At 38.8% G+C, this 14863-nt stretch overlaps 1 protein-coding gene across 2 annotated transcripts in view; it reads left to right on the forward strand.

Annotated features, from left to right (window-relative positions):
* Window positions 1–14863, forward strand: part of DPYD (dihydropyrimidine dehydrogenase) — a 348239-nt gene that overhangs the window by 205464 nt on the left and 127912 nt on the right. For both annotated transcript variants that reach the window (XM_017729847.1, XM_017729848.1), the window contains one exon: window positions 8488–8652. In XM_017729847.1, the coding sequence (XP_017585336.1) occupies window positions 8488–8652 (165 nt within the window). The remainder of the gene's footprint in view (window positions 1–8487; window positions 8653–14863) is intronic.

Below are 14863 nucleotides of genomic sequence, written 5' to 3' on the forward strand. Positions count from 1 at the left end.
GCTGCAGTTTTCTGTGCTAACTTTGTGATTTGGAAAGCCAGCTTACTTACTGAAGCTGTAGTGTTAAATTGGTTTAATAAACACAAATGCAATAGTTTAATGTTGTAAAAGCATTTATGAGGTAATGGTCTATTATTTTTAAAAAATAGTATGCATAACTCAGCTTATTCAGTCAAGAAATAAAGTAGGATATTAAGGAAGATTTACAAGCGCTGTTTGTGTTCCAGACTTCTGAAATATAAGTACAGATTTGGGCACTTTCATTTTTGCAAACACAGGACAGCATCAAAAGACAGATAAGAATATTTTTAAGGTATCCTTTTCCCCTCTGTAGCATAATAGATCTTGTATGTAAAAGCTGCACAAGCACAGTTTGTAAGTTACAGCAAGGTTCCTTTTCAAGATGTGTTCCGTACTGGTGGAGAGATCAGAACACTTATGCTTTAAATCAACAATGTGAAAAATGCTGGAAGGCTGAGGAAGTAATATATTTTTAAATTCAGTTCTAATTTTGGTGAAATAACTTAAAAATAATTATTTTACATCATATTATCATGATATACTATCTGTCTTCAAGAAAAGGAGAGCAATGAAGAGGAGAGAGAGGGCTAGATGTAGACAAAGCAATGAAAAAAAAGAGGTGTCTTTATGGTACTTTATTTCTCATACCTGGTGGTGGAGAGATTAGAGCAGTTTCTGCATGGTGGGAAGTTCTGAGATAAGTTTTTCTGTCAAGGTGGTTTTCATTTTTAAAAAATGCCTCTGTGTGCACTGAGGGGAAAAGAAGGAGAAAGTAAGGAAGCAACATGGATGAGGTTTTGTGCTCATATGGGAAGAATAAAGTCTCACTAAAAAAATGCTGAATGCAGGTGTTACAAATTCAACAGGCAGCATTGCGTGCAACATAGCAGTGGTTTGTGCACTGGAAGGTGCCTGCCAGTGGCTACATCAAACCTCCTTGGGCAGAAATCATAAGCAAATTTTCCTGCCTTTCTCCATGAGCCACTAAATCTTCCCATGTTTTGCAAAAATCCTGCTCTACTAGATCAGGTCTTCACAGTTGTAACTGTTGGAATGGTTTTGTGTTTGTAGAGGTCCTTGCTGAGCATTTATCTTCCAGTTCAGCTGGAAAAAAAATCTGACTTGGGGAAATTCAGGAGAGCAAGTCAGTGCTTTGGGCCTCATGAAAGAAACCCTGCAGAGATGTAGTATGTCTCAGTTCTGATGGAGAGGAGGGGAGGAAGCAGTCAGAAAGGTTGTATAGGAACAGTGCTGTGTGCAGTGGTATTGTTGCTTCAGGTTTCACTTGCCTTTTGTGGATGGTTAAAACTCCAGAAGGGGTGATACTAGACACAGTCTGGCTAGACAGCTGAGTCACAGAAGAGGCAAATCATCACAAGACCTTGAGTGAGAGTTGGCAGGGAATTACGAGGACATAAGTCTGTGATGCCATTCGTATCTATGAGGGTGTGCAAACAGCAGTGAGCCAGATTTCCAGAATGCTTTCACTGCGATATTAGGCAGAAAAAGGCAATGTCTCCTCCATATTTTCATGTAGGTGAAATTGTAATAAAGTTCTACTGTAATTAGGGAAAACTGAATCTTGATGTTGGGGGGTTGATTAAAGCATTTAGAAAATAAGCTCTAAAAACATTCACACACACTAGATTTTGAAGTCTATACAACCTTTTGGATATATTTTTGAAATGTTGGAGAGAAAAGCACATCATAATTTGGTTAAATAACTGCATATTTCAGCTACTGTACTTTGTTATTCAGTTAAAGAAGGTGGTGTATTGAACATAGTAAGGTAGAAACTTACGTTTGACCTGGTTTTTCACATTGCAGTTTACTGTGTACTAACTTCAGGTGTGCTGTTTTGACATACTGGACTAAAATTACCGTAATAAGGTATTTATTTAGATCTCTCCTTCACAAAGAGGCCATTGCGGCTGCTTTGGTGCTCACATTGACGTTTAGTGAGCAGCAGCCCCAGGAACGTACAGATGCATACTCCACTTGGCAAGTATAACGCCCTCCTTTCCTAGAAGAAAGAAAGGTCAAATAAATTAACTTTGTTAGAAATAGTAATCTGCTCATTGTGTTTAATCTTTTTTTCTCATACTAATGAAAAGAAACTGACAATGGTCACTAATTCCTATCTGCTTTCATGTGTTAAAGCTGAGAAAAGCTTAATTTGAAGTATGAAGTGACTTTCATTGACTTTGGGGGTCAATGCTGCAAGGCAAGTTCTCTGTGTCTCTCAGAGTGAAGAAAGCACCTGTTATAGTATGATTAAATGTATTTTTAAAATCCAAAAATCTTATTTGAAACCTTAATTGTGCGTCAGCCATTTACATTGCAGAACAGCTGTATTTCAGGAGTGAATAGTTGTACAGTTGCTTAATATATTAATTAAAGCTACAATTAATTTATTTTCTTTCCATATCCAGAATAAAAATGCCCAGGTGTTCTCTTAAACAACTGTCATGTGAAAGGAGTGATTTTTCTCAACCCCTTTGTGTTTTGATTAGTCTGTCAGTGTCCCAGGAAAGCTGACAGCCTGGTGCCTGCCCAGTCTGTCAGTGTCCCATTACGGGGACCCTTCACTGAGCAGTCACTGGATCAGAGGGCAGCTCCACTGACATGTTCAGGGTCACACACTGACAGCATGAGAGACAGCCCTTCCTGGGGCTCCACAATTGAGTATATGACCCACTGCCAGCAGCTGCCAGTGCCCTTGAAGAACTCCCACTAACAGTTTACAGAATAGCATTCTTTATTAATGTAATAGAAGATTGTGACAGGTTAAAGTTCAAAGATGGCTGGTGATAGTATCTGGCTGCAAGATTGTATTCAAAGCAATATATGGATAAGCTCTAATTCCTAACAAAAGCTAGCTTGAGATAATCAGTGTACATAAAAGTACAGTTCTTACCCAATAGGCATCCCTACAGGTGAGAAGATGGCTCCCTTCAGCTGAAGGTGTGTTGGAGTCTTCCCTATCTTCTCCCCAATTTTAACTTACTTTTATACTATTTTTTATGTTTGGGTGGAGCATGTATTGTGTGGGGGAAGTTGGGTATGTTGACTGTATTCCATCCAGGAAGTAGCAACCACATTTTCTCCCTATAATTTTCCTTACTGTTATAACTGTGCCTGTAATTTTCCACTCCTCTCCATATTCCGTTTCATCCCCCTTAGCATGTACATTAACTGCAATTTTTGTAACTTTCCAGTTTTCTTTAATTTTACCCCTCTTTTCCCCACAGCAACCCTGTTATTTCAAGTGTTCATTAATGTACTGTTAGCTGAAATATTTTGAAAAAAATTGGTCAGAAAAAGAATGTTTTGAGCTCTGCAAATCAATAGAAACACATTAGAACTTTGATAGGAAAAATCATACAGATTTATTCTCTTGGTTATTTTTGTTATATATCTTTTATTGTATTTGCCTAGTATAACTACATCAACTGAACAGGCATGAGGTGGCATACCTCTTGGGAGACTGCTTTTCTGCAACTGGCCTCTTAACGTGCTTTTCTCCAAATACTTTTTTTTTTTTTTTTACCCTTTTTTTTTAGTTTCTGAGGGACATGATTATGAAATAAAAAGTGAACTCAGTTAATGAAGTGCTATCTTCTTGGTTCCCTTAAAACAATAATTCTGAGAGAGAGGCGAATGGCTTGATTAATTTCTACGTGTCATTAACTTCCATGCCCTCAGATGACAATGTTAATATTCACAATGTGAATTATTTCTCTGCTGATTGGTTTAGGAGAAACACACAATGGATGTACTTATCGCATGATCTAGCACTGCGCCCAACAACCCTTTGGATGCCCTAAAACTTGAAATGCCCCTGCAGTCCTGCTTTCATTGGTCATTATAGACAGCATGGTTGCAATTTTACAACACAAAAATCTGTGGCAATTACCAATTGCAAATGTAGACAGTGTGAAGCAAAACAAATTTCAGAATTACTAGTAAGGTAGGGACTGATATATTGATACATGCCCTTATTTAAATTTAGCTGACTAAAAGCTGCTCAGTGTCTGGACTTTATCTTTAAAATGTTGCCTCAAATCTCCCAGCCCATTAGACTTAAGTAGTTTAGAATTCAATGATCTGATTGCAGAGTTCAGAGATTATTAGCGCAAATGGGGCCTGATCAATGCCTTGGGTCGTCTTCTCAGTGTGTTAATTAATTAATCAACAGGAACAGAAATATATGTGTAATGCAAATTAACTCAGTCTCAGGTTACTAGAATACCAGAATTGGTCATACGCAGAAGAGGGGAATCCAAAAAGCAGCAGGATATTAGCGCTTTTATCTTTGTCACACCACTTTCTTTGGTGATGTCTTGAACTAGAGGTATTTGCAGGATTAGTGTGATTGTTTCTGCAGTGCTCTCCTGGAGAAATGAATAAGCTTTTGAGGCAATGAAAGAAATTCAGTAACTGAAATATTCATGATTCACGGTTGGCCCTTGATTCTATTTGTTGTCACTGTTTCTCTTCTTTTACATTAACTCCAAAACAGGTTGTTTTGCTGTAATCTAGTACTGAATACAGTTTCCTTAATCCCCAAATCCACATTGAATTTCAATATTTCAATACTTCCCCATGAAAGAGAGTAATTTTATGTGGTATTTTCTGTTATCTTTACCAATTACTTTTTCTTCTTTTTTTTTTCTTTTTTTTTTTTTCCCCCCCATGGCTTTGTTTTTTAGTGTGGAAAGATAGAAGCTTTGTTCTCCCCTAGCTCTTTGTTAAAAGTCTTCTGTCCTTGGTCTTCAGAGTATGTGAAAGTGCTGTTTTTCTCAAGGACCATACATTGTCTTCATTGAATGGGGGAGTTAGATCCTTGATTTGTTTTGGGCACTGGGGACATTCTTCTATTCCTGTATGTGGACCTCTCCTCTCATCTGCATGCAGGAATCAGACCAGCTCATCGCTCAGATCATCTCTTTGTTTAGAACCAATAAAGTTTTGAGGTTCAAACCCTGAAGTACTTCTTGTCAGGCTTCTTATGTCAGTTCTGTTGTGGCTTTTTAGGCACACAGTAATTTTTATTAACAATAAAAGGGTTGTGTGCATAGTCGGGATAAAAGGAAAATCTGGCGTTTCAGAAAAGAAAAGGAATTATCAGTGCCAGCATTTGGCCTCACAATTCCTACAAACAGGAGAAGTCAGTGTTCAATTAAAACACCAGCAGGTGGTTTGTCACAAACCCCGTGGACTGGAGCACAAGGCCTACTTCAGCTGCTCTGCCCTTATCTGCTGGTTTTGGAGACAGCAATAGCGATTGGCTAGCCACCAGGATTTCCTGTTTTAGTGAAACACAGTACCTGTGGTACTGTGTAAAATTCATTCCTAAGACCAAGGGCCATGAAGTTGGCTAAGCCCAGCCAATAGATCCTTTGCCCAACTCTTTCCTTGTTCAGCTTTCTCATAGCCGTAGCAGGAGACAAAAGATGAAGAGGTTGGTAAGGCAAGTTCCTCAAGTGTAGGTATTTCACACTCATCTCAAAGAGACAATTTTCTATTCTGTCACTTGTGTGATTTTATTCTGTATGTACATAGACAGATTTTGTGAATGATCACATAAGTTATAAATTCCATTTTGTTTCCATGAACTGTGAGTCTCCCAGTGTCTGGGGCTGTCATGTGCTAACGAGAGACAGGAGGAGTGCCAGAGTGTCAGTCATTACAGACTCTTTCCATCTAGTTTAACTCTTAACTATGAGGGGCAAATGAGGAACGAGATCTTAAATAAGGACACCATATTCTTCCCAGGAGGAGCCAAGACAAAGCAGCCAGGTGGTAATGTTTGGATTTCAAAGCCAGGAAGGATTTTTGGAAGCAGAAACAGCTTGGTCAGGAAAGATAAAGTGATGCATGGACACACCAAAGAGGTCTTGTGACACAGAGGCAGTAGGGAGGCAGTGAAGCTGCTTCTTCATTGGAAGAAACCGATGTCTGTGCTGCTGGGGAATGGGAGGAGAAAGGTCCCTGAGCACCAAAAGGGATCTCACAAAATCTCAAGGAAAATTCAGCAGTGAGGGAATGTAGGCAGAGAGATGTATGTGTGTTTACTATTTCACATAGCTCTGTGTATCTCTTGTGGTCATTAAAGTGAAGAATGTCTGCTTTTGAGACAGTTTGCAAAGTCTGTGCATTCTCTGATTCAACTCTGTGGGATCCTGGAGAGAGAAGTTGTCACTCAGATGTTGACTATAACTGAGTTCTGGGGAAGAGTGAAAACATGTGGCTTCAGCAGCAGTTGCAGGGCCTGTGCAGGGGTCTCTATAGAAGGGAGAAGAGATTGCCTGGAGACCCAAGGCAGACAGGAAAACTTCAGAGTGCTTTTGCATGGAGGCAGACAGAGGCTTGGAGAGAGGCCCACAAGAGGTATAATCTAGGCAGTAGTATCTCAGTCTTTGAATTCTTACCTATAGTAAAATGAAAGTGAGTGGAAGAACACCAAGGCTTGTGCAGAGTGAGATAACAAACGGTACCATCAGTGGCTCTAAGCATTATCTGGCAAGCATGCACACAAGCGAGCCGCAAAATGGAAGTCAGACCACGCACGTGATCATAATTTGCACTAAACCCAGGAGTTTATTCCCACCAGCAGACAGGCTGTTAGCTCAGGCTTAGTGCCATGCTACAGTGGCCATGTAGCTGCTGACTGCTCTGGAGCAGGGGAGAAGGCAGCCCGCGGTTGCTTGCAGCGTGGTCAAGGTCACTGCCAGCTGCACGTGCCCACGTGCACCCTGTGCCTGAAGGACTCAGGTCGCACTGCCAGTCACCGGCTGCGTGTTTCCTCACAGGAGGTGGTGGCCAGTGTGCATGAACAGCTTTCTACGATGAAGTCAAAGCACAAGCTCCTCTGAGGCAATTTAAAAGAAGCGAAATGCTCAAGAGAATAATGTGGAGCAAACTGATGTAAATGGTTCTTCTGCATAAACTTCAATTTTTGTAATTTGTTTAGGGAGCGAGGGAAGTGCATTTTTCTGTATGGTTTTGGTTTGCATAAATTCAGAAAGTGTTCTGAATTATTTTTTTCTGAAAATATAACTTAACTGTTGAGAAGGAGGTGAAGCTTTTGCAATGAAGGGAAAATATTATAATAGGAAAAATGGGCATTAATGTGGGGTCCATGTTCCAGACTTACTAGGTCTGAAAATAGATGAACTGGTGAGATTACCTTGTATGATTTTTACATATGAAAATGGACATATAATTATCTATCAATATAAAATATTAGTGCGTATTTACTGTATAATAATTCAACTTTATTAATTCAATTTTATAAGCAAATTAAGATTGCCTCAAATTTACATACAATGTGAAGAAAAGTCCCTTTATCCTCTGTAACTGCAGCATTTGGCAGATTCAGGAATAAATAATCTTTTGTGGCAAGGGTATGCCTTATCAAACATATGCAGATCAGTGCTAATTAATGCTAATTAAGGTTTCCTGTCTATCTAGCTGGAAAAACGTCCAAATGTTATGAAATCCAGTTAGTATGCCTATTACCCTAATTGTTTTATATGGGATGCTTCTTAATTAAAATATGTAAATTTACCTTAATTGCTATATACTAATAGAGGTTCATGTTATCTCACTAAAAATGACAAGATGGTTAGGAGGGGTACTTAAACAAATAATTCTGATACGTTTGTAAATAAATGACCTTTACTCAAAATTATTTTTAATTGGAAATTGGCAAAAGGAACATTTTGCCATCTATGTTTCTCTTTAGTTTTAAGTAATGTCAGAATTTACGGTTCTTTGTTAATATAGATCTGGTGACATCGTAGCTTAATTAGGACTACTAAACAAGTCAACATTTTGTGTGTTTAGTGTATGTTTCAAAATTGTTTGCTAACCTCACATTGACCTTCAGAAATGTCATACTTTACAATACTAATTTTTATTTTCAGTATTTTTGTGTTTTATGTTTTGATTTTTATCTCTTTTAATCATATGGTTTTACTTGTGAAGTTTGATGTATTGCTGTACTTTTGCTCGTGCCTGGGCCCTGCCTTTGCAGCAGAGAGGCTGGTGAGCTGCACCTCTCTGAGCTTCACCTGTGAGTGTAGGACATGAACTTTGATCACCTTTGGGGGCAATAGACTGAGGCCCACACAGGTTTCTACACAAGGTCTTGTATGCCCAACACAGAGGCACTATTTGAATGATATTTTGTATGGCTGTTCTTAGGTATTCCATATTGGCATTTTCTTCATGATTATCATACCATTTCACACACAGAACAAACATTTTTCTCCCCCAGTGTAAAGAATTTAATTGGAGAATCTTCTAATTTAGGGAACTGCCCAATATTTGTAGCTTTTACTCATAATAGTAGTAGATCTTTAACATACCTGTTACGTTTTAGCTTATATTATATAATATGTATCATCAACACATGCCTCACTTTGCAAAATCTGTCTGAAAGAATTTGCTGTTTTGCAGGATATTGTGACCAATGTTTCTCCAAGGATTGTGCGTGGAACTACTTCAGGTCCTCTGTATGGCCCAGGCCAAGGCTCTTTCCTAAACATTGAACTGATCAGCGAGAAAACAGCAGCATATTGGTGTAAAAGCATTACTGAACTGAAGGCTGACTTTCCAAACCACGTAAGTGCCACTCAGTCATAAAGATGCAACATACTTACTTGTAATCTCTAGTTTACAGATCTGTGGAAACACATAGTATTTATTCAATAGAATGCAAATTGTTTTACTGACATACAGGTACATTGTTAAAAACCAGAAAAGCCCATCCAAATATTATTTATGACAGAAAATTCTGTGAAATTGCTGTTACATAGAGGACAATCATGATTTTTTAGTTAGGCTGGTGTTTAGTTTCAAATAGATATTATCAAGGAAAAGAGTTGATCCAGTGTGGATGCTTGGCAGTTCTGTTGTGAATAATTTTGTATTTAAGATCATATGTAATTTATAATAAGATTTGTTACTGTGAATTGAATTTGATCATGAAATGAATGTGTTCTTTTCATTCTTAATCCAGATGTGTAAGATGCTTATGGGATTTTTATAAGCAATTGAGTGCTCTTGGTGAAAAAACCCCAATACTTAAAGTTAACTTCACTACAAGGATAGAGTTTTGTTAGAGCTTGTTTGGCTCTGGGGAGTATCTGTCTCAAAGACAGTAATCATGGTTGGGAGCAATGACACCAGCTAGCTGGCATAAATGGTTTTCAGCTACTGTTCTTGTGAATAAGGACAACGAGGTAGAAAGTAAAATTCTCCTCAGTCATCATCTTGAATGGATAGATCTTGAAATCCCAGAGCCTGCATGTCTTCTGTCTTGAAGTTATTACCTCCATGGTTCAGCTATAAGCAAAATAAGTGAACATTCCTAAATATATTATGACATGAAGATAATCAAGGGTTTTTTCTTATTCCTGGTGTTTAAATGTGCACATCAGCAAGTATAAAAGTGTTTAAACATTTCATATTGATAGTAAAAGTAATGCATGTTTAATATCCTACTTCACTGTGGATGGACTGTGTTTCTCTGCTGAGATTCTTGTCATTTTATTAGCTGTGACTGAGCTTCATCATAATGAAAGCATGAACCAAAAGCTAATATCCCATTCCCTGATTTTGATTTTAACATCCTTTAAGTGAAAGTCCTGGGTATTGCATGCAGGCAGACTGTTGGCCCTTTCTGCTGTGGGAATGCTATCCCACTGCAGTCTTCACCAAAAAGCCCTCACAACACTTTATGCTTGAGATCAAACCATTCTCTTCTGTGAGGAAAAGCACTAGCAGCATTTCAAAAGGAAGATTTGAATTTTCTGAGACCTAGCATTGTGTGTGGGATGAGGGAGTCCCACTCTTCCAGAGTTCCTGGGGTGAACATCCTCTGATCATCCCTCATTATATGTGATTTATTACTTTGAGAATGTGAATTCTGTTTCTGCACATTGACTATGGCTGCTACTGTGGCATCTTTGAGGCTGGTAACACCTGCGTGGGCATAGGGGAAACAGCACCCAGCAGTAGACCTTGGCATTGCTTACAGGGATTTTTAAAACACGCCTGTGAACTCATCTAAGAACTGTCATATAATTATAATGGTAAATTTGTTGCTAACTGAAAACAGAATTTTGTTCACTGAGGAGAAGTCTCTTGGTGTTTATTTTGAGATATTCTATATAATTACAGCTTGCAGAATTTTCTTCACCCAATTGCTGTTCACTCCTCTAGAAAGGCTTTTTTAGCTTTGTGTGTTTTGTTAAAACCAAAACCAGTTTCTGAGAACTGTTCGCGTGAACTTAATTAACAACCAAAGAATGACATTTTCTGCACAAATGAAGGCCAAACAGATGAGGATACAAGTGATTGCAGTAAAAAAAACTTATCTTACTAAGGCAAATTTTAAAAGCCAATCAGAACTTACACATAATTACTTTTACTGTGAAATACAAGTTAGTTAGAGTAAGATTTATGTTACAGATGAAAAGGATGCGAGCAAAATAGGCACCTCACTAGAAGATGATCCCACAACAGCATTCTATCTTGTGCCATTGGGAAGAAGCAAACCATAAAGGGCAGCTAAATTCCCCCAACAGAGGCTAGGATGTAAACTGAATTTTGCAATGGGTTATGCAAAAGAGGACCACCAGTCACAGCTCAGTGGGCAGTGTCACTTAACTGTGACATGTTGCCTCTATAAATCAGGAACTAGCATCTCCCTTGTGCTGTCTCCACCTCTGTAGTGCGTAGCCTCATTCTTTGTTTCTTCTGTCTCCTGATTCTTGCTTGTAGCTTGCAAATATTCTCTGCCTGGCAGTTTTTCCTGGTCTCCTATTAGCTTCTCCCTTCAACCCCAAATCCACTTCAAGTGGATGAGGGAAAAGCTGCCACCACCAGGAACTTGCTTCAGTTCCACTGGCAGTGGATAAAATATTGTAAGGGTCCAAGCAGAGGAAAAAGCAGAAGGTGTCTGGATTTTTTATGTTAGCTGGTGAAGTATTATCGAAAGCTGCTTACTGGGGTCACCCTACCACAGGTGTGAAATGCATAAAGTTGTCAGTTCATGACTAGGCCATAACTGGGATGCGCAGTGGTTAAAGTGCTTTAGTTAGTGGGGTAAAAGAACTAACACTAATGTCACAACAAGTCCCACTCTCATATTTTATTCACCAAGGAGATACCTGATTATGTGGTGTGTTGGTGTACTTTTCAGCCAAAATGTGGCTGGAAAAATGACAGTTTATGGTATATTCAAGAAATTAATTTACCTAGGAAATACGAATTTAGCTGAGTAGAACTCACCTAATGATATGAACAGGAATGAAAACTGTGCGGGAAAAAAACAATCAGTTTTACATTAGCAAATGTCTACAAAATTTAATCATTGGGAAGTGGCTGAGAAAGTTAAAAAAAAAAAGATTAAAAGCCTGGGGGGAGAACTTACTGCTAAAATCTTATATTCACATACTTGACAATAGCTACAATCTGGCCATTATCTGTGCTGGGAGCTGTGAATACTGGTGGTGGCAGTATGTCTTGGTGAGCTGGTAAAGCAAGGAGCTGTAATCTCTTCAGCGTTTGCACTGAGGAGAACAAGCTTGAGAAGAGCAAGGTTTGAAAACACTAAAATACTTCTCTGCAGAAAATGTGTACCAAGGTTTCACTTAGAGGGTGATGAACACAGTTGCTAAATAGTCTTTCTACACCTTCCTGTAATTGGTGCCCTGTAGATGGTAATAAGGTAAGCAAATCAATTAAAAACCTCAATATGCAAATTAGTTTGGGCCTGAGTATGCGCAGGAGGTCACAGCAATACAAATAAGGGCTTTGACAGGACACTTCATAAAATAGATTGAAGGGGAAATGTCATTCCCTACCAGACTAAGAGAAGTCCATCACAAACAAGAAAATTTCTGAGAACTTTGTACCACAAGAAAGAACTGGGATCTTGGAAGAAGATGCCAAATTGAATATTTTTTTAATATTTCTATGTTAGTATACTGAAGTCTTAAAAGTAAGTTTTTGGCCTCCTAGCTCAACACAAATTAGTTTGATCTTCTGCATGACTCTAGGGAATGTACATAGGATACCAGATTGTCAGCTGTGACACTGAATCTGTGATTCAGATAGCAGTGTCATGATGCGTTGAATTGAGAAACCTCTTCTGCTAGAAACATTAGTACTCATGGACCCCCAAACTAAGCTGAAAACTCTTGTCTTAATGTTTGTTCTGCTGCTTGCAGAATGTTGCTGACAGTCTCTCTGACAGTTACTCAGCAGAGAGCAGCTTTTCAAGGCTGAAACTGTTAAAGATGTATTTTTGTTCAACATTTTGTTCAGAATGTCCCAGGAGCACCTGTTGGGAGTAGCCATGCTAGAGAGTGTGTGAGAACAGATCTCTGGATCCCAGGCTGGTAACCAACTTCTTTGTAGCATTGTGGGGGTTTTGTTGGCTTTTGATTTTTTGGATTTGTTTGGGTTTTTTTTTAATCTCTTGGAATGGTGTAATAAGTTTTTATATTATGAATTTTTTTTCTACCACAGAAGTATGAAATAAGGCTGCTGGTTTTTGTTTGGATTTGGTGTTTGTGTGTTCTTGGTTTAAGATAAGGGGCTACAGAGGAAGAAAAATGCAGTCTTAACAGGCATATATGAGTGCATTGCTCCTATAAATAAATTTTGGTGCAGAAACATGCAATGTTGAAAAATATGAAGTTATAAGGTGAATAGAAATAGACTTGCAACAGTTATTTGGATAGTTTACATGGGGAGGTTTAATGGGTTTGCCAGTGTGATCCCTGAAGTGGTGTCCTATATTTCAATCTTATATGTTGGACCTGCTTGGGTTTTAAGAACGGGTTTTGTCTATAGACTGGGACCAGCATTTATCTGTTTATATAAACCTTTTTCCTTGCTAAGTCTGCACTAATAGTAGACCCTGTCATCTGGTTACTGAGAGGAATTGACCAGAATATCTAAAATTGCTGTAGATCTCCTTTGAGACTTAAAATTAAGGGACATTAGGTAGAAAACTTTTTAAGATACAGAGGAATCATAGACCTCACAGTTTTACTGTGAGAAGGTCAAAGTTGGATTTCTCACTAGAGGTATTAGGAATAATTTGTTTAATTTTGCAGGTATTATTATAGCTTTTGCTTTTAATGGATATTTAGAGGCCTGTGGGATGTTGTACATAGTATTTGCATTTTGCAATACCAGTCATGGACTTGCTTCGGGTTATAAAAAGTAATAGTTTTGCTCTTCCTAGGGCTAGTATAGATAGCTTTACCTTTCCATCACAGAGAAATGATACTTTCTACTCCAAATACCTACTGTATGATAAATCGCGTGCTTCTTGACAAGCTCAGTATCTACAAACTTGGACTAAAACATTTCTAAACAATCAGGTAGGGCCATGTCCATGGGGACCTCACTTGGTAGCAGTGTAGAGTCACCTGAATGGGGAGGGTATGTGCTGTGCATTCTCAGGCTTATCAGAGGATCCTTGCTGAAAGTGCAGATGCTTCTCCACATGAACTGAAAAGGGCAGAGCACAAGGGGAGAGAACCACAAGCTGGGCTGCCTAGAAGCCTGCACACTCCCAGAAGTGCAGAACAGCTACCTGGGTTGCTTTATCTGAATTTCAGGCCCACAAATCACGTTTAAAAAGCTCCAGAAGTTGTTATTGCTGCAGCTTAAACTTCCCAAAGCCAGCCGTCATGGATGCTTGGTAGGAGGTGAAAAAACCCACGCAGCAGTTGTTAAATTCACCATATGGAAAAGATCCCTTTCACTACAGAAAACTGGAAGCAGGCCCATTCTCTTAACATCAGAGGAAATCCTAGCTGAAGAGGGAAGGTGAGGTTGGAATAAGACACTCACACTGATTGCCTTGTCCAGGAACTAAATCACTTGGCCCTAGAGAGTGTGGAGCACAAGAACGGCCGTAACTCCTCCGTTCCAGTGACTGCTGCAGTGGGTAGAAAGGAAGACATCTCAGAGCATATGACCACATTCCCTTTTTCTCTTTGTCATTCACCACCAGAAAAAGGAAGGATGAAAAACAATAAAGAAAAACGCTTCTTAGAAAAGAGAAGGAAAGCAGCTGACCAGAAAGAACAGCAGACACATTGACAATGTACCTCTGCATGTTCCAGGGAAACTTCCACTCTTCCCCATCCTGAGGGTGTCCTCATTGCTCCTGATCCAGGTTCAGCTCTTTGTGAGCCAGCAGGATGCATTTTTTCCATGTTCAGTCTAAGGAGGAATTTGGCAAGAAGTCCAATTTTCACAATGAGCAGAGCAGTCTGGTAACAGAAATGTTGATGTATTGTGTCTTTGAGATCACATTTGCTTATAAGGAAGGAAATTTTTCTGGAAAGGCTCTTCCACAACACATAAAAAATGCTTAAGTCTCACATGACCTGAATATTAATAGAGATGGGTCTGAGCTAAAAAAATATGGTGGTGTAAATTTTCACTCCTTGAGGCTTAGGTGTTAGTAAAAAAATGAGAAAATACAGGAAAATTCTCATCTATCACCAGCATGTTTTGATAGTCATGTTGGCTATAGCAGATCTGCTTCAGGCTTGAAAAGTAGCAAAGAAGTGACATGGAGTCAATGTAAAAATCTCCTTTCTGGGAGAGATCTGGGGAACTACAGGCTTGAGATCTTTTATCCAATGCAAATTGGTAAAAGTTGTTCTAAAAATAGAGCTAGTAAAAAGAAAACAAACAAAGAGTAAAGAATCCCCTTTGTAGTATGTTATGCCTAAAAAAAAAAAAGTTCTTTGAGAACATCAAGAGAAACTCAGATGATAAAGTGAGTTTGGGTTTCCAG

This window comes from Corvus brachyrhynchos, unplaced genomic scaffold, assembly GCF_000691975.1.
Source record: "Corvus brachyrhynchos isolate BGI_N302 unplaced genomic scaffold, ASM69197v1 scaffold101, whole genome shotgun sequence".
In the NCBI taxonomy this organism is placed as follows: Eukaryota; Metazoa; Chordata; class Aves; order Passeriformes; family Corvidae; genus Corvus; species Corvus brachyrhynchos.